Source organism: Tamandua tetradactyla, chromosome 2 (genome assembly GCF_023851605.1).
Source record: "Tamandua tetradactyla isolate mTamTet1 chromosome 2, mTamTet1.pri, whole genome shotgun sequence".
Classification (NCBI taxonomy): Eukaryota; Metazoa; Chordata; class Mammalia; order Pilosa; family Myrmecophagidae; genus Tamandua; species Tamandua tetradactyla.
In genome coordinates this window covers 26,038,278-26,059,260 of record NC_135328.1, presented here as the reverse complement: position 1 = coordinate 26,059,260, position 20,983 = coordinate 26,038,278, and the positions used below count along the sequence as shown (strand labels likewise).

Sequence of the window (20,983 nt, the reverse complement as noted above, 5' to 3'; positions counted from 1 at the left end):
TCATGACTTATTTTTCCTTTGGTTTATAACAGGGCAACTCAAAGCCTAAATTCATGATAATTACTGCGGCAGAATGCACATTAAGATAGTTTTGGGTTCAGGCTTTCATGAGGCAAGTGCGGCAACACTGTAAAGTACATCCTCTCAAGCAGTTATGACTTGCACAGTTAGCTTAAAATGACTGCGCTTATGGCTTCACAGTCCCCAGATGAAGTTTAATTACTGGCACTTCCCTTTCCTGAAAGTTTAGACACTTTGTCTAAACTTTTTGTGATGGAAAACATTCTCTTTGCAGAATTGATGATGAATATCTGGAACAGAAATACTAACATTTTAAAATCTCAGCTCACACCTCACCTTAATTTTGCTTTTGTATTCCATATCCATGTAGATTCAATGCCTTGAAATATCTCTTGTGTACATGCATTGAGAGGCACTACTATAATATTTCTACATTTCGTATCTGTGACCCTTTTTTATTAAATGATTTACAATAGATGCACATAGACACATGTGAAAAAAATTCTTTATTAATTTCTCACATTTCATTACAAAATGTATGTTGCAAACAACTTGAATAACCTACTTGTGTTTTATTTTTTTTTAACCCTTGGCTTCAAGGACTCAGAATCTCCCCATCTTTTATCAAGTTTTGGGAAACACTGATTATTGGAGTCAATAGGTTATCATTTTGCTATTTATTTTCTTCTTTCGAGCTCTGAAAAAAAAAATGTCCTCTGTATAAATTAAACAAACAAAAAAAGTTGTAAATTCTATGTCATTACAGTCAACAGAATTATAATAATGCATCCAAAATGTGCGGCCACAAAATATCAGGTATATGTTTTGAAAAAAAGAAAAAAATGACATTCTAGCCTTGTTAAAAGGATAATGGTCCCATATTTTTATTAACAGGTTAGCAAAACAAAATCCAATGGATTACAATATTTACACGTTATTTGAAAAATAAAGTAGTGATAAAAGCATGTCACAATTATTTTCTTTTTTTTTTTCTTTCTTTCTTTCCTTTTTCTTCTTTTTTTTGGTAACCATTACAAACACCCAATCCAGGTATGGAACTGTTTAATACATTTGAAATGAGGCCAATTAAAAACAAATATGGATACAAAATGAATCTTTGTCTAGTAGTTCACACCTTCCCCTCTTTCTGGTTTCCACATGATGGCCCCCATCCCTAAAAAAAAAAATTAAATTAAAATAAACACCTTACAAACAAAAATTCTTAACAACAAGAAAATAAAAGGAAAACATGCTTTTCAAGTAAGCACTTATTCCACAAATGCAACATCTTTCCATGGATTTTATTTGAAGCTGTGTGGGACACTGTCATCTCAGCAATTCCCCTTCCCTTGCTTCCCTCCCCCCCTCCCCTAACCCTTCCAAGTAAAAAAAACAAAACAAAACAAAACAAAACATGAAAACCAAAGGACTCACACGCACGCACACACACCCAGGCAGACGCACACACACCCACGCTTCTAAAACCTAGGCTTCAATGAAAGTTCTTTTCTACTTTTTGGAACGAAACCCTTTGTTCACAATCAGAACATATTATAAATGTAGACTTAGATGCAGCCTGAGCTGCTCCGTTCCTGGAAAACCTAATACGGGGGAAACGGAGCAGCTGGCCTCTAGATTTAAGAAACAAACAAAAACAAAGTAGTTGTCTTCAGGCTCCATGGAGGATAGAAGTATTTCTCGTCGGTTCTCACCAAAGGGATGAGATTCTGGTACATCCCTTGTCCCCTCCCCCCCCCCCCCCAAATAAACGAGAAACTCCCCCAACACAATTCAGACAAAAACAGAACACAGATTTGAAATCACACACAAAAGCCAGCTCATCCTAACAGCAATTATTTGTGTGAGACGGAGAATGTGTTAATTTGACAAGAAACAAAAGGGTGAAGAGGACCTCCTGTCTGGTCCACAACCTGCATAGCTGTGCCGAAAGTTTGGTTCTTTAGTTAAATTAAGAAAAAAAAAAAAAGTTAACTTCTTTGTTATTTCCATGTTTAAAAAACAAAACAAAACAAACATTCCTATTCACAAAAAACTAAATCTCCCTTGCCCCCCAATTGAAACAACAATAACAACACACACACACAAAAAAACAATTTATATGAAAAACTGAATTGTGCTGTGTTTGTAACACTTGAATTGATAGAAAATAAACATGTGGCAAACAAAACTCCACAATCACCTTAAAAATTAGCTCACATGAATCTACCAAATTCTAAATTATAGTTGAACACTAATAAACAGCTTACCTGGAATAAAGGATGACAATTCACAAACAGTTATCTAATAATTAAAGTCTGTTTCTTTTTTTTGTTTTGTTTTTTACTAAAATAATTAAAAAAATCACAGTATTTTAAGAAATAAAACCCACATGGGGATTTTAAGCACAATTTGTGTTCCTTTCTTTAAAACTCTTTTTTTTTTTTTTTTCTCCATTCACCATCTTGCCCAGCAGTTCTCTCTACATTTAACCACAACGACGGCAGGTAGTACTGACAAATGCAGAGAATTCCCTTGGTTAATTTTGAGGTACTAGGAAACAGGTGACTGTTTTATGCAAAGCAGTTTTTTTTTTTTGTCTGTTTTCTGTTTTTGTTTGTTTGTTTTTTTTTCCCAAAGCGGCTGCAGTTAGGTCTTGAAAAAGCTTAAGGTATTAAAACTAGAAAAACGCACCGAAAGCTGTGCGTCAAAAAGTTGTTCCCCTACGAGAAGTCTATGGTCACGGAGCGTCTGTTCTCCAAAGTCTGTCCAAGACCTCCACCGAGCACGCTGTGTGTATGGGAGGTACTTCCACAATCTGCAACAAGTAGAACTTCCGTGATGAAGATCCAGAAGAAAAGATGTAGTGATGGAAAAGGAGCCACATATTCCAACCATTTAAATAACTTTAATTTACATACTCATTCACACAGGTACCAGTGCTTTGAAAATAGATTGTTCAGTCCTAAAAAGCAGCTTTGTTTTCTGTCTTCACTTGCCTGTCCCTCCCTTCTTAACCCAAGCCAGCCCTCCCACCTTCTCATCTCTGTTCAAGTAAGGTTTGATTAAGAATTTCACCAAACGCTTATTCGTTTTTGGCCTCTGCATTCTCCAGGAGAGATTTGTCGGCAGCTACCACACAGATGGCTACTGTTTCATCCTTCAAGGAAAAGTCTATCCCAATTGCCTCGTCATCTTCTTTCTCGTCTATGGAGGGTACCTTAACACTGTCCTCCATGCTGTCCTTGGGGTGGATTTCTTCTCTGCTCACCTGCTTGGTATCATTCAAAGCCCTAGGGGAAACAACAACAACAACAACCCAACATTTACAGAAGAGAAAGGATGAGCATGTATTTTTTCCTAATGAAACAAACAAAAAACTCAAGTGTCCTTATATTCCTGATCCTAAAAAGGCCCTGGGATTTGCTTTGAACAAATGCCATGGACATACAACTAAATTGCAAGAGGTTTATCCTTGCTGTACGTTAAGCTAAGGCCATGCATTTGTGATCTCTTCTTTAAGGTCTGAACCTTTAAAAACATGCACTATTAGCCTATGATTTGGTTAGGGCATGCTTTATTTCCAGATTAGCATAGATTTATGCCACCTCCTTTACTGGGTGCTATGTGTTAATAGCAAGAACTGTCTTATGCTTAACTCATTAGCTGAACTCAGAAGCTTAGAGACTGTCTATATTTATTAAGATGAACAGAGCAACTCAGACCCTAAAATTTAACAGACACATCCCAAAACAAATCCTAGAAGTAAACAAAAAACAAAAACCTGAAGATGGAACCCACGTCTTGAGAAACTGAATTATATTTTCTGAAGTCTTGATGTTTCAGGGTCCTGGGTCTGGGACATATTCTGTCCTGAAAGGACCACATCCTAGGTTCTCTTGGTGTCTGGTGGACTGAGTGCCTCTTCCAGGGGTTACTTTTGTCTTCCAGATTTTTAGGTCTTTTACAGGTGTGCTCCCACCTACGAGGGAGGCAGGTGGAAGCTGGCTCTGTCCTGGAGGCAGGACAGTAATGGCACCGAGACGTGCAGGGGCAATGATCGTTCGAGGTCCCTCAGTGAGCTGGTCAGTCCCAGGCAGGAACAGAAGGCAGGCCCCTGGACTCCTGGTCCATGCTCTAGCAGAGAGCGTCATGCTAAGGGAAGCTGGAGGGGTGCTCGTGACTGGAGAGAGAGCTAGATTTCTGCACGTGGGCTCGAAGGATTTTAGATTTCTCCTCCTCTGTTGTGTGGCTGGTGGCCGCTGGAAAACCAACAGGAAAGGAGAAATCTGGTCCTGCACAGTGGCCGCTCCTCCTGCAGCCCAGAAATGGGGCAGAGGTCTAAGCTCTGTCAGGGGGACAACAACAAATCCCCAGATCTCGCTCCCACATCCCACTTTGGGCAACAGTGTCCTTGGGATGGCTCAACTCACATGCCGTGTCTCAGCACGTGCCTTTCCCACTCAGAGCCCTGCGCAAACGCCCGTCCACAGAATTCACATGGGAAACGCTTCTCAGAGTTAACGGCAGTCCCGCGATCAGAAAACCTCAAAAGATCTGTGAGAAGAAAGCACAAGTGTTACCTGTGTGCTATGGAAGCAGGCAGAGCAGATAAGCCAACATCCGTCTGCAAAAGCCGTGCGGGTGAAAGCAATTTCCAGATTCTTTAATCTTCCTTCTACCCCACTTTTCCCCTGAGGGCATTTCTTGAATAGGTCTCAAGAACCGTTCTGGGTTTCTGAACCTCAAGCTTCCCCATTTTTCTTCACCTCCCCAACAGCTTCTATCACAAACAATCTGTGTCCTTTTTGTCTGAAGAGCTCCTTCTGACTATTTCAAAGGTACCCGGCTTTTTTTTTTTTTCTCTACTTAATCTCTCCCTCAGTGCCTCACAGCTTAGCATTTGCTCACTTTCCATTTGACACAGGTTTATTTCTGTTCACTAAAAAGAATACAGGCCACTGAATGGACTAGACCAGGTTACATGTGTTAGATTCCTTCCGGGAAGGCTGAGGGCTCAGAACTTGTGGTCATCTGCCGTGGCTGTCATCATGGGGGTGTTATAGGAACTGAACGAGACCCACAAGCAAAGAATCTAAGCTTCTATTAGAGTCCTGGCCACCTGGGGCTACAACGTGAGCACATGTCCTCAGTTAGTGAGGGATCCTGGCCGGCTGCCGGACACATTCTTTGCAATCGGTGGCACTCACGGATGTGGGGCTATCCAGACATTTCTGGACAGGTCTGTTGTAAAACATCAAATATTGACCGTAGTGGTTTTGTTTCCTCTATGGCGTGGGGCACACGCTAAGGGCTTGATGAATGTGATTGGCTGGCTAATTGTTTACAGGCCACACCTCCTGGCAAACTCAAAGATGAGAGCTTATATAGCCTTTGTGTTGTTCTGAGTCCCAAGCCCATATGTCTTTCATTATGCCACAAAGGGCCAAATCTTTATGGGTGCAATAAACAGCAGGACCTAGACAGTTTTGCAGTCATGCGGCCAAGCGAGGGCAGGGCACGGTGAAACGCTGGTCACTTTTATAGATTTGGTCTCTGGGACCTGCATATACAAGATGTTAAAGGAAGATGTTCTCGGCTGAAAGACCCCATCGAATAAAATCCTCACGACGACCGTAACATGATAGGTGTTTCCGAGCTGCCTAATCTTGAGCACAAAAAGCTATGTGAATGGGGCCATTTTCAACAAAAGATGAAACATTTTCTCACAAATTAAGAAGATCACCACACAAGCCATTAAAAATAATTGCACAGACTATCTTCCTTGATTCTTTTCATTGGAAATGAGACAGCACCATCTGCTCTACACATTAATTCCTTAGCAGGGATTATCTTGGGCAAGAAATCAACAGAATGCCTTCCTGACTCCTCCCCAACTGCATAATGAGAGGGGGTGGGGTAGGGACGGTTCTGCTCAGTTTAATTTTGATTTCTTCTTGCCTGGTTTCTTCTCTTTCAAATTCCCTAGGAGCTTCCTCGGCAGGACCACAAGGCCGTCCTCTCTCCAGCTCTTGTTTGGAAAGTGTGTTGGGAATCAGATAGGTATGAGGTCATGAACCGAATATGCCTGACGAATGTTTAAACTGCCAAGGAGGGGAAGGATCCTGGCATATGTGCCCCTCTACCCTTAGGAAACATGAAACCAGCCATCTTTCCTTCCCAGTGGCTTGGGCTAGATTTCATACACATCAAGGCACTCGCCACCAGCCAGGACCGCCATGCTAGAGTCATCTCCCGTTCTTTACTCCTGGAAGGCAGGACGGCTGGCAAGCATGCCTCGAGGCTATTGTGTGTCCTTCCTTCTTTTTGGCAAGAATATACCTAGATGGTACAAAATTGATTCCAGGTCTATTCAAAGGAGAAGAGGAGATGGGACAAAGGAAGCTGTTCTTTCAAGGACCTGTGAGGGGGAAGGGAAGGTTTAGGTTTGTAATTCCCGTTAACATTACGGGAAGTTACTCATGTAAATCCCTTCCCTCTGTGGAGGAAGCTTTGCCTCTCAACCCAAGGACTTGATTTTTTTTTCCCAAGGGGCTAGGGCTCATGGATGTGGACACCATACTTGACTTTTTAGGGAGAAACAATTGGAGACCATGAAATTTTTTCCAGTCCAACTGAGCCGGGCTGATGCCACAGTGCCAGTAAGGGAGGCCAAGCTGGGAAAGAAGGGAAATTCACTAGGTGCTCCACACATCTCAACTGCTATCTTTTCTCTCTTCTAATTTTCTTGGCTTTTTTTTTTTTTTAGTCACAGGGAGTACAGGACGTGAGGCGGTGGCTGCCTATGAAATGCTTGTAACCTCTAAAATCATTTGTGCTCAGCTTCAGAGATAAAAACGTAATACTAACCAGGGCCGGCCATGGTGGCTCGGCAGGCAGAGTTCTTGCCCGCCATGCCGGAGACTGGGTTCAGTTCCTGGAGCCTGCCCATGCAAAATAAATAAAAAAAAGTAATACTACCCAATGAGGAATAATTTATTTTCTGAAGAGGAATAGCAGGGAACAGAGCAGGAAAAAAAGGAGCCTTAGAACCCAATGTCAAAAGCCTCCTTTCCAGAGAATTCTGGTTACAGCACACGTATCTTAAGAACTCACCATGTATGAATGAAGCTGATCTGAATAGGACTAAGGTATATCAGAATATAGGGTAAAGGATGAGATGGTCCATATTTTAGAACTTCAACTTCTGTGTGAGACCAAAGGGAGAAATGCTTATTTGGTGCAAAATTTATATTTTGGGTAGCACATTATCTAATTGAACTTGTATGGTCAGTTTATTTGAACACCATAATTACATGGAGTCTTGAATAGGGCATGAGATCTTATCGGTTTGCACAGGTTAATGTGATGCCCCAATATATCCCAGAGTAATCTGGGCAGAGAATAAAAAAGTATATGCAAAGTTCCCCTGGGGGACTGGGGAGAAAGGAGGAAATATTAAACTTCTCCATCTGGGAAATTCCTGATATTCTCGCAAACAGTGGGGACAACCAATTCAATAGGCTGAGCCCTCAATCTTGGGATTTGCCCCTTTGAAACTTATTCCTGCAAAGAAGAAGCTATGCCTACTTATAATTATGCTAAGAGTCACCCCCAGAGGACTTCTTTTGTTGCTCAGATGTGGTCTCTCTCTCTATGCCAACTTGCCAGGAGAACTGCCCTCCCCATTACATGATTCCCAGGGGTATAAATCTCCCTGGCAATGTAGGACAGAGCTCCTGGGTTGAGTTGGGACCTGGTTATGATGGGATTGAGAAAGTCTTCTTGACCAAAAGTGGGGAGAAATGAGAGCAAATGTTTCAATGGCTTAGAGGTTATCCCGGAGGTTATTCTTACGCATTGTATAGATATTCCCTTTTTAGTTTATGGTGTATTGGAGTGGCTAGAGGGAAGTACCTGAAACTGCTGAACTGTGTTTCAGTGGCTTTGATTCTTAAAGACAATTGTATAATTATATAACTTTTACAATGTGACCGTGTGATTGAAACATTGTGTCTGATGTTCCTTTTATCCAGGGTATGGACAGATGAGTAAAAAAAATAAAAATAAAAATAAATAAATAAATAATGGGGGGGGTCTGAGGTTAAAATAAATTGGGTAGATTGATAAACTAGTGGCTAATGAGAGGGAGGGGTAAGAGGTAAAGGATGTATGAGTTTTTTCTTTTTATTTCTTTTTCTGGAGTGATGCAAATATTCTAAAAATGATCATGGTGATGAATACACCACTATGTGATGAGATTGTGAGCTACTGATTGTACACCATGTATGCTCAATTGAAAAAAAAAAGAACTTATCACAAAGGAAATGATATTTGTGAAGAGAGAAAAAGCCATGCTTCTCAGATGCCAGCCATTTTCCTCACAAAAAGTGGATAAATATGGGTTGTACTAATAAAAGCTGTAATTTCACAAGAAGCAGTCAACCCATAGGGAGAGGAAGATGTTCTGTTTATCAAATTATTTTTAAGGCTGAGCAGTGAATGGGGATTTTTAGGAGCTAGCACACCTAGGCTGGCCATCCTTGTTATCTGTCTAGGTGGGGGGTTCAAGGGATAAATCAGACCCCCGTTTTGTGTACCCATGGTCTGGTCTCCTGGCCTGGCCATATGGTAGGGAGCTGGTAAGGGAGAGAGGACACCCAGGAAGAGAACCGGGAGGGCCTGAGAGGGAACTGCCCACCCAAAAGGCTTCCTCAGACTTGCAGACCATCCATGTGACCACACAGTTGGAAACAAATAGACACAAATTCCCCCAAAGCTACCAAATCTACAGACTTCACAGCCAGGTTCCCATCAAGGAAGGACATTCCACTGCCCTAGGGATTGAAGAACCGATATGTAGAATAAAAGAAGTCTTGGCTTTGGAGTCAGAAGATCAAATTCTAACTTCCAGGGGTTTTTAACTTTGGAGAAGCTCTTATGTTTTCTTGGCCCATACTTCCCCATTTGTAAAGTATCAGTAACACAATCTGCCTTGCAGGGTTATCATTTATTAAGTGAATAGCATGTAGCAGGAACTAGATTAAGGTCATCATGTGCACTATCTCATTTCGTCTTTACAGAAACACTATGAGGTCAGTGACGATGATGGTATTTTTTATTATTATTTTATGGATGATGAAAACACAAGGAGATGAAATAAATTTACCCAAAGTCATAAAGCTAGTAGGAGCAGAACTGGGAGTCAAACCCAGGCAGGCTGACTGCAGATCCCTCTGTATTATATAAGATTAATTAAAAAAAAAAAAGGTGATATTAAAAACCACCATGAGGGCGGGCCACGGTGGCTCAGCCGGCAAGAATGCTCACCTGCCATGCCAGAGGACCTGGGTTCGATTCCCGGTGCCTGCCCATGTGAAAAAAACAAACAAACAAAAAAAACCCACCATGATTTTCAACAATGATCACTAATACTATATCCTTCCCATTGTACTAAATAAATAATGCTTATTTATAACGTTATCACACACACGCTTTTGATAAATCTGAAGTAACCAAGGTAACTAGCCCAACCTGTGTTCTTACAGGCACAGTCAGGGGATTCCCACAATATTCTATGTTGAACAACACAGAAAACCAACTGCAGATCCCATAAATCTATGTCTACAACTTAATACACTTGTTAAAAAACATCTTCATTTAAAAAATATTACAGACTCACAGGAAGTGGCCAAAATAACACAAAAGTCCCATAAAACTTTCCCCAGTATTCTCTAAATATACCATTGAATGAGAGCTGGTATCTCTCTGCTGCTCTTTCTTTCTAAGCCTTCCCCTACAACCCCGGCAGTGCATGTCTCAGCAGCAGCAACTCTTAAATAAGCTTGCAATCAGAAGTTCATTCTCATTCCTTGACAGCTTTACAGGGTTATCAGTCTTGCTACCAGCCTGTCTTTATTCTGAAGATTTCCTAGACACTGGTTTTCCTTATTAAAAACAATCACTACCAAATAGATTTTCTAAAAAACATGTATCTATAGTTAGAGAGAATGTCTGTCTTCCTAGGAGTTTCTGTAGCTGGTAATAGTGACATCGCCCCTGAAGTGTTTTTGAAGTTTCTGCTACTTAACTAAGAAGGGGCATTCCTTCTGTTACACCCAGTGCCTCCTTTCTGTCTCACCATGGACGGAAGACTATAACGCTGGACTACAACGGCAGGGAGGAGACTAACCTCTGTCCTCAGGCTTGCTGTTCATTTCTTCTTCCTTGTCTTCATCGTCACTGCTAGAGCTCTCCATTTTTTCCTTCATCTGCTCCAGCTGATCCAAGTTAACCCGTCCAACCAGCTCAAAGTTACGAGTGACCTGAAAAAGGCCCAAATAAATGATGGCATGATAAACGGAATGGCGTTCTCCCAGAGCAGGGAGCTTTCCAGACTGTTTCTAAAACAGGATCAAAGAACAATGGTACCAAAGAGGCCCCTTTGCTTCACCTTTGGCTGTGGGTCTGTCCTTTATTCCTGCACCCCACCACTTTCACTGGAAATGTCAACACTGAATCTTCATTACCAAACTTGTTAAAAAGCATAAGCTACAATCAGCAGGAGTTCAAAAGTATCATGGAGCCTGGAGCCTAGAGTAGGTGTCCAATAAATGTTTTATGAGATGAATTCAGAGGTGTAACTTTCATCAACGACCCAAGCTTCAAATACTTCCGGAGGTAAGGGTTTCGGCAATCGCCCACGCTACCAGCAGCAGGAATCACAGCCTTCTTCACTGCAGAGGGTTGTGGGTAGTCTTAGCCCAGGACAGATGACAGCTACAGGTTTCCTAACTCTAGTTTCAAGTGGAAGGCAGCATTGTAAATGTTAGTGTCACACTGCTTTGAAGCTGCCAAAGGCCTACTCAACAAGGCTGGGATTCTCCGAGAAAAACCTAGATGACAACCCCTTTAAAACCCATTAAAAGTGTTAACTACAGCTGATTTGCACTTATCTAAAATATGGTTAGAGGAACCGGAAACTCGAATTTTCTGCAAAATAGCATCCAAGCGAATTAAAACTCCACACTAAGTAAAGTCTTTAATGATATTCTGTTTTGGGTTCTTACAACAAGGGTAGCAAAAAATGTACCTCCTTCATTAATCTGTTTTCAGAACCTCTCCAAAGAATTACTAGGAACAACAAGTTAGCACAGAACTGGAACCAACAAAATGACTCAAGGCAATAAACAGAGATTGGTTACCCCTGTGTGTGAGGTGTTTTGCTCCCTGTTAGGGGCCAGGGGAGGGGGCATACAAAGACAGATGAGATGTGTTCTGGCCTCCAGAGGCTCACAGTTTAGTTGAGGAGGGAAGACAGACATCATTAATTAGAATACAAGGCAGATTTCCATAGCTGCTACGGTAGCGAGGCAGAGTGAATAAGGGTACAGGAGAGGAAAGAGTGTTTCCAAGACAATTCCAAAATTCTCTGGGACCAGAAGGAAACAAAGATTTGCTGAGCACCACTGGTTCCATATGCCTGACAAATGCCAACGTGATCATCAATAGTGAAAAATGTGAAAGACACTCAGAATCTGGGACAACAGTCAGTCCTCTGAAAAGGCTAAATACTGTCCCAAAATCATCACGTAAGAGAAAGGTAGGACCTAAAAGGAGGAACAAAACTCAGGGGGGAAAAACCCTCTAGAAAGGGGAAGAGCAATAAATACATTGATTTATCTATAATACTGGAATCCATGAAATCAGCTCTTTTATTTTTTTTAACTTTAAAAAAAAATTTTATTAATAAAATCTATCAGCGTACAACACGAACATTCTTAATCATACAAACATTCCATACTTGATGTGCAGTGGCTCACAATATCATCACATAGTTGTATATTCATCAGCATAATCATTTCTCAGAACATTTACATCATTCCAGAAAAAGAAAAAGAACAAAGAGCAAACTCATACATACCATACCCCTTACCCCTTCCTCTTATTCACCACTAATATTTCCCTCTACCCAATTTATTTTAACATTTGTTTCCCCTATTATTTATTTATTTTTAATCCATACTTTTTACTCATCTGTCCATACCATAGATAAAAAAAATTAGCTGACTTTTTAAGAACAACTCAATAAACGAGTGGGAAAGATGTCCTTGTTAATCTCAATGTTAAACATTCAGGGTAGATAATGTCTTGTTTTGTTCACTTAAAAAAGGTCTCAAAAATTACTAGACTAAGATGAGAAGGAGGTGGGAGAGGTCAATTTGAGAATCTTTATTTCTCTCTCCTCCCCTCTAAGAGTTCACAGTAACAGCCTCCAAAAACTTTAGCTGTAGCAGCTTCCCAACTCTGGATTTATCTGTTATGCCTCCATCATACAGACATATTCGAATTTGCATGCATTTATTTTGAAGACATAAATGCAAAAAGGGATAGTGCAAGGAACATGGGCTTTGAATCAAACAGATTCAAAGATAAGAGTTCAAGTTCTGGTTTGCCATGAAGTGCTAGACTCTGGGCAAGTGGCTTAACCTAGGACCCCAGTGAGCACATTTGGAAAATGAATCTGCATAGTACCTGAAAAACAGTACTCAAAAAAGTACTTCCCTTCCCCTTTCTGACAATGTGGTGTTTTCCAACTTTGGTTTTTGGAAATGTTTATATTAAACCTTGTAAATGCATATTTAAGATGTTGTGTTTAGGCACAAAGCCTACATTTTCAACAAACAGTATATATGACAAATACTTAAATATAAAATTTTCAGTTTGTCAGGACAAGAGGACAAATTGCCAATTTGTCTAATTTTGAAATATGTATAAAGAAAAATCTCTTTAAATGACCAGTATTTAGAAGGCAGCCATTCCTGGTCACCTGCTTTTAATATTTAGGCAACTGTGCGTGTGCATCAGGGCATGAGGGACAGCCTGTCACAGAAAACAAAAATAAGAAGCCACTGGGAAAAAGTCTCTGCAAAGCCCTGTTTCCAGGATTTTGTATAGGCAGTTGGTCAAAAGTGCAGGTAAAAAGAATACTAACCTCTTGGATAAGACACATTTCAATTGGAATTCTTGCAGAAACTTCAAGAAAGGATATTCAGTCAAACATACCAGCTAAGAATAATTAGGAAGATGAGTTTTGAGACTGTTTTGTGCTCTGTACTACACTGTCCCTATTTTCTCAATCCTCCTATTTTATAGATGCCTTTTATAAAGCACTTAAAGCTGCGGTGTGATTCATCGTTTAAGCCTGTGTCTTCTACTTGCTTGTAAACTCTTCCAGGGTAGAGACCATTTCTTATTTAGCTTTATATGTCCAGTGCAGAGTTTAATAAAAGGCCAGACATCTATTGATGCACAATAAACGTTCTCTAAAACCTCTGGTAACAAGAAAACTCACAGGAGATCATACAGTATAAATAATTTCATAATACAGCAGTACAATTTGCATCCCAAGATAAAAACTTGTTTGTAAAGAGAACAAAATTGGACATGCTGTAAAAGTTTGTTGCAATATTTACCAGATACCTACTATGTGCTAAAATGTAAAAAATGAATCCTGTAGCTTTTGTATGTATCATTTAGACTCTATGACCATTCTGTAAGGTATATGTTATCCTCTGTTTTTGTTTCCTAGCTGCTAAAACGAATACCACATAATGGGTTTTCTTAATAGGAATTTACTGGCCCACAGTTTCAGAGGTTAGAAGGTTTGCTTCCTCCCAGAGTCTGCCTCTAGCTGGCCAGCAAACTTGGGGGTTCTTTGGCTTTTCAATCACGTGGCTACACACATTTCCAGCTTCTTGATTTTCCCATGGCTTCTCTTCTGTGTTCAGTTTCCTTTACTTATAAGGACTTCAGCCATGTGGGATTAAGGCCACCCTCATTCAATCCGGGCACACCTTAACTAATAATATCTTCAACAGTCCTATTTACAAATGGGCTCACATCCACAGTATCAGGGTTGGGAGGTGAACATGTCTTTTGTGGGGGACATGATTCGATTCCCAACACCTTTCATATTTGTAGATGAAAAAGACAGAAAACAAAATGAGTAAATGATAAAGCTAGGATTAGAGATCACATCTTCATATTACATAGTTCAAGCTCTTCCCATTATAATGCACATCATTTGTAGAAATACAAAATGACTTAACATATATGCAAAAACTACCCATGCTGACTGAATGCAAGAAGGAAGAAAAAAGTATTGTAATAATAATGTTCTTTTGCACAATTTGGTGAGATAGAACAGAAGTATGCTTTGACAATTCTTCAAAACAGAAACCTTTCTAAGAACAGTAAGAATAAAGGATCTTAAAGTACTCAGAGAGGTATGAAGCCCAGAACTCAAGAGGATATAAAATTTCTTCTGCAATCACTGAGTTGGAACCAGAAAATAGGCTTCTGTCAGACCAAACTTAGCATATGCTTAGACAAAAGCTACCCATCTTGAGGATTTCTGCATAATTCCAGCCACAAAATTCAAGAAAACCAAGTGAAAGGCATTGTTAAGAAAGGAGAACTTTTGTTCGTGACCAGCTGAGCTGTTGGTCATTCTCCTTGGATCTAATATCCAGAGGCAAAGACACTGGTGGCTGCTGCTTACACTTTGTTTATTGGAAAAACAAACAGGACATTTAAAATCTTCTTATTTCAAAAGTGGTTCAATTGTTGTTGATTTAGTTAACAAAATGCAGGGCTCTGTGATAGATTTTGTAAGGAAATAATGGTAAATAAGTGATTCCCCATCTTTAAGGAAGTTGCACTCAATAGCAAAACAGACTTGCTAACCCTTCAGTGTAAACTGAGGCAGATGAAGTAAGTGCCCCAACAGAGTAAGCAGCACAGTTCTAGGGAAACACGGGAGCAGGAGTAATTAATTTTGACTTGGCAGGTGAGTGAACAGTTTCAAACATTATACAAAGAGAACATCTTCAAACATCTACATGAGAAATACTGACTAAGGTTCTGTCAGGTATATTCTTCTGAAAAATGAACATGCCTCTTACTCATTCACTTCTGATTTCCCTGTCTTCTAAAACACATGAAAAAAAATCAGTTTCTTGTTGACAAATCAGGCAGCAAAAGTAACTTGACGGAAAGCGGAGATGAAACTCCTCAGTCTTCTAGAGACACCTTCAGCTAGCCAAAGTGCTCGGAGGCGATAAAGCTAAAACTGTGGCCACAAGTGTATTTTATAGTTTGAAATGAGGGCAAGTTCTTCTTTTGCCTTTTTTCTTCTCATTTCCGTTTGTAGAAATGAATGTTCTACGTAACTTTTTTTGCCATTAAGGATTTCACTTGCCCAGAAAGCTGATAGATTTTACTGAAACAACTAAAATATTCTTTCTGTGCCTAATGCTCTACTGCTTTCTCCAAATTGGCAAAAAATAAATAAAGAAAAAAAGAAAGAAAGAAAATAAAATATATGTGGTTCCTTTGAGTTCAGCTGCCTGAAGCTCCCTTTGTACAAAAATTAAAAACATTTCAAAATAAATTCAACTAGTGAATGTGTATTACCTAAATAGACTATCTAAATTTCATATACTGAACATGACAATTTTATAAGCCTACCAAGTTAGAAAGACTACATTTTTATGTTCCTTAAACTGGCAAAAAGACTTCAGAAGAACAAAGAATACTAACAAGGTATTGTATGCACTTAAGCTTTCTTTAAAAAATGTTTTTAACATTTGAAGTCCAAGGTTTGATATTTTGATGATTTCAAGATTTCTAGAAATAAATGTTAAATCTTCATCCTTCACTAGCATTGCTAATAAGTGGCTCTACCTATAGATAGGATTTCATTGTGTGTGTGTGTGTGTGTGTGTGTGTGTGTGTGTGTGTGTGTGTGTGAAAGAGAGAGAGGAGAAAGAGAATGGGAGAGAATGGGAGAGAGAGAAGGAAGGAAAAGGGAGAAAAGGAGAGGAGATAGGCTAGCTTTTAGAAACCTACTATTAAACAAAAACATAGGGGATTGAAGGTTGAAAAATAAAATTTCAAATAGCCTGCACTAATTCCAAATTATCAGATCCCAAGAGATTTCAAGTGATTCCTTGCTCACTGGCACAAAGCTAAAGGCCAAGCAGAACAAGACTATTTGTCATATATAAAATGAGGGTACTGATTGCCACCCCTTCTTTACCGCACCCTGGTTTCTAAGGATAAGCATGGCAGCCTAAATCAAGTGCACTTGAGATTTTGTTTCTTAAATTCATTGGGGTATTTGACTTCAAGGGTCCTTGTTGCTGTTACTAGCATTTTGGCCAGGCTGTAAACAACATAGTCTGTTCCTGAGATTTACAAGCACTGCAGGCAGAATTCAGAAGTCCCGTTTTGAATGTTCTGTTCTGGTTAAGGAACTTTCACTGAAATACACCCCCACAGAGTCTTATAGTTTCTTCTATAGAGTCTCTCCAATGCACAACATCACTTATTCATGGAAAAATGTAACTAGCAATGCACTCAACACAGTCTTACTGAAAAAAGTATCAGTAAACACCAGCTTAGAACAATTGCTAAATCTATCCCACGCTTTTATTTTTGGCAGTTTACACATTAATCTGGACCTCAAGTATCCTGTGAATCTATCTGTTCCCATGACTAACCTTACTAGGAGAGGTTGCAGAAAAGTAACATTTGTTGAGGACCTACAAAGTATAGGTCCTGAGAAATTTGCATCTGTATTAGGTTTAGATTTACCATAAAATTTACGTATGTTAAGGAATACAGTTCGAGTTTTAGTAAATTTATATAATTGTACAACCTTCACAATCCAATTTAAGACTACTTCCAGCACTCTGAAAAGTTCCTATATGCCATTTATAGTCAATCAATCTCTGCTCCAACCTCTAGCCCCAGGCAACTTCTGATTTGCTTTCTGGGTTATAGCTTTGCCTCTTATAGAAATTTTACATACAGGGAATTATACATACAAGATATCATCTTTTGTGTCTGGCTTCTATTGCTTAATATGTTTTTGGGATTCATCCATTTTGTTACATCTGTCTGTAATTCATTTCTTCTTATTGATGAAATCATATTCATCATATTTTGTTTATCCATTCCCCAGTTGGTGAACATCTGGTTTGTTTCCAGGTTTTGGTTATTATATATATAATACTGTTATGAACATTCATCTCCAAGTTTTAGGTAGGAGTAGAATCACTATACTTTACTTAGATGGTAAGTATATGTTCAACTTTTCAAGAAACTAGCAAACTGCTTCCAAAGTGGCTGTACCATTTAACATTCCAAACAGCAGTGTATGAGATTTTCAGTTTCTTGACATCCTTGTCAACACTTGGTACTATCAGTCTTCTTAATTTTAGCCATTCTAATGAGGGGGTAGTGGTATCTCAACGTGGTTTTAATTTGTACTTTATTAATGACGAATCATGTCAAGCATCTTTCCATGTACCATTTGTATTATAATGCCATCTGGATATCTTTGGTAAAGTGTCTATTCAAATCTTTTGCTCATTTTTAATCAGATTGTCTTCTCATTGAATGGTAAATATTCTTATATATATTCTGGTTACAAGTTCTTTCTTAGATTATACTTTGTAAATATCTGTTTCCAGTTTATTGCTTATCATTACATTTTCATAATGATGTCTTCTGAAGAGTAAAAGCTTTTATTTTGATGACATTTGATTATTCACTTTTTACATTTTAATGTCCACAGCTTTCGTTTCATCTCTAATAACCCAACACTGCATAATTTTCAACTATTCTTCCAGAAGTTTTAGAATTTTAACTCATACATTTACGTTTTTGAGTCGTTTTGAATTAATTTTTGTGTAGCAGGTGAGGTTAATGCCAAGGGTCATTATTTTGCATTTGGAAATCTTTGTTGAGAAAAAGACAAACAAACTTTTCCCTAATATCTTGGCACCTCTGACAAAAACTGACCATATACATGAGGGTCTATTTCCAGACTCTCTTATGTGCCATTGATCTTGGCATCTAACTTTATGCCATGACTTCACTCTCAACTACTGTAGCCTTATAGTAAGTTTTGCAATTTTAAGTTCTCCAATTTTGTTCTTCTTTTTCCAAATTGTTTGGACCTATTCTAGGTTATTTGCATTTCTATATACATTTTAGGATCCGTTTTGTCAATTTCTACCCCAAAAAATATGATATGATAGAGATCACATTGACTCTGTAGATCAATTTGGGAAGAATTACCACCTTAACAATATTGAGTCTTCCAATCCACAAATGTGGTGTATGCTCAATTTATTTAGAGAAACAAAAATTTCTCTCAGCAAGATTTTTGTAGTATTCAGTGTATAGTTAGTTCTTAAGTTAAATTTATTCTTAAGCACCTTATTCTTTTTGATATTATTGTAGATGGAATTGATCTTTTTAAAATTTCATTTTCAGACTGTCCACTACCAGTATATCGAAATATAATTGATTTTTGTAAATTGATCATGCATTCTGCAATCTTGTTACACTTACTAGTAGCTTCTTGTAGATTCCTTAGGATTTTCTATCTACAAAGATTACATCACCTGTGAATAAAGAAGGTTTCACTTCATTCTTTCCAAATCTTTATGACTTTTATTTCATATTTTTGCCTTCTGGTCCTTGCCTTTTGTGTTTGAATTGTCGGCAAACTTCTCTTTAGTACACTGTACACGGACACCTCTATATCTCTTTCCTGAATGCTGAAATGAAACTTTTAGCATTTTCAGGAAATGCTCACTCGTTTCACCTAACGAGTGAGCATTTAACTAGTGCCTAATGCCATAGCCTCTCAGCCAACGTAGCCACACTGCATCTTTGTTTATAAAATAGTGTTTGGCTAATTAGTTCAAATTTTGTAATTGCATTTTGCACTCATCATTTAGGAGAAAAGGAATAGAAAATGAGAAAATGAAAGTGCTGATATCAGTAATAAGCATAGGTCTCATAAACTTAATAACAGTTGAGACAAAGATGAAAATCATTAGGCATGCTGAAAGGGGCAATTCTTTAGCCTCAATTAGGTGCTCACTGGGCTTAATAAGCTGGTCAACCATGAGAAAGAAAAAAATTAGAGAACATAATATAGCAGAGTGGAAATATAACATGAAAGACTGTCAATTTCAAGGCACAATTAGTGACTTTATAATGTATTATAGGTCCTTATATCTTTATAATATACTTAGGAACATACTGCCTTTATGACAGGTACAACTATTGTTATACTGGAGCCCCACTAAATTTCACAAATATTCTGATGAACACATTGAGTCTCAAAGTGATGAAATATCAGGACATCATTTAATGCTCATAAAACTTCCAAGGAAAATCCAATTCCCCTTTATAGGTCAGAAAACAAAAACGGAAATTTATGTAACATGCTGAAGTGTGTGCAGTAAATGATGGAGATGCGAGTCAAACCCAGGTCTGTTGGCTTCAAAAGCTCTAAATTGAGCCCTCCTTTTTCCCTGACCCATATCCCAAAGCCTGTCTTCTACTTGGTGGTGGACTGAATTGTGTGTCCCAATTAAGACATGTTCTTGGTTCTTGGTCCATGTTCCTGTGTGTGTGAACCCATCGTAAGTAAGACCCCTTGGTTTTTATTATTTTAAGTTAAGGTGTGGTCCAACTGAATAAGATTGTCTTATTTGGATTAATGGAATCCCATATGTATAAGCAGAAGAAATTCAGACATAGTGAGAAAAAGCCCACAGGGAGGAGCTGGAAAGCTGGAAGTGAGTGGAACCTGACAAAGAAAGGAGAAGACATCACCAAGTGATCTTTAAAAAGCCAAAGACCCCAAGGATTGCCAGCCAGCCAGCAATAACACTACTTCCCAGGAGGAAGCAGGCCTGATGTGGACTTCTGGCCTCTGAAACTGTGAATTAATAAATCCCTGTTGCTCAAGCCAACCAGTTTGTGGTATTTGTGAAGCATGGAAAACTAAGACATACCCACTGGTCAGGAAGGCCCTGGTTCCACATGTGGTTTAGTTTCTAGCATTCTCTTATTTCCCAAGTGACTTTCAATTTGCAGTACAACAACCAGGGAAGAATTTATCTTCCTGATTTGCTCTGTCGCAAAACATCAGCCCGAAGGCTTGAACACTATAATAAAAAAGTCTGAGGAGGTTATGTAAATCAGATGCATGTGAATAAGTGTGGAAAGCTGGGTGTGATCTGCGTGTGATTTTCCTTTGAGTTTTGCACAGAAAGACCCAAGAAGTTTAAGTAAGAAAGGATATTTAAAGTTTTCAAGTGAGGCTAATTCAAGCCTTTCCTCTCCGTGTTTGCTTTTTGGGCAGACACATTAGAAAATGATTGAATTCCAAAGCAGAAAATTTATCATAAACCACTACATTGCAGACAGGTGATGAAGCTCAGCCTTGTCTCTCAACACCCCACAGAAAAATTCTAACTTCTGGGTACAGATGATACAGACTAAAATCTGGATTTAAGGTCAGAAAAGAAGAGCCAAATTTCCACTGATGAAGGCACAGAGCAGGGAAAAAGGGAACAAAATCAAAAGTACTTTTCTTTGTTCTTTAAGTAAACACTCAATCAATGTTTTGGATATGCTGGCTAATTAAAAGGTATTTTGATAGGCTCTTATTCATGAAACAAATACTAATCAAAGCTCCCATTGCACAAAGCCAGAAATGACAGTCTCAGTTTATGCTGTGCCAGATAAGCTTTGTGCAGAGTGAGGAAGCCGCCCTGTGTGATCTGACCCTCGGTCCATCAAACCTTCAGAAGAGAATTTCTTTTGCAAACCTCTTACTTTAGATCCTGTACTAATCTGTTCTCTATCAATTCCTGTTCCCCAAATAAAAGATAGATTCTATAGTCCTTGTAACGTTCAGATATGCATCGTAAGGCCCTTGGAAAATCGCTGGTTAGCAAAATACCGGAGGCAACCTACATGATTGAGAGTCTGGTTGGCAGCGTAGGGGTCACCCAGCTCTGGGTCCACAGCCTGCCACCTGTTTTGTAAGTAAAGTTTTACCAGCCCACAGCCACACCCATTTGCTTAT

The 20,983-nt window shown here is 39.0% G+C and overlaps 1 protein-coding gene across 7 annotated transcripts in view; it reads right to left on the bottom strand.

The window, feature by feature from the left end:
• Positions 1–994: 994 nt before the first annotated feature.
• Positions 995–20,983, bottom strand: part of ZNF462 (zinc finger protein 462) — a 158,030-nt gene continuing 138,041 nt past the window's right edge. For 6 of the 7 annotated variants that reach the window (XM_077141128.1, XM_077141124.1, XM_077141117.1 and 3 more), the window contains exons 11-13: positions 10,211–10,343; positions 4,452–4,575; positions 995–3,311 (exon numbers count right to left, since the gene is read on the bottom strand). In XM_077141128.1, the coding sequence (XP_076997243.1) occupies positions 3,104–3,311; positions 4,452–4,575; positions 10,211–10,343 (465 nt within the window). In that variant the 3' untranslated portion in view covers positions 995–3,103. The remainder of the gene's footprint in view (positions 3,312–4,451; positions 4,576–10,210; positions 10,344–20,983) is intronic. The other variant, XR_013167946.1, reaches the window with a different exon arrangement.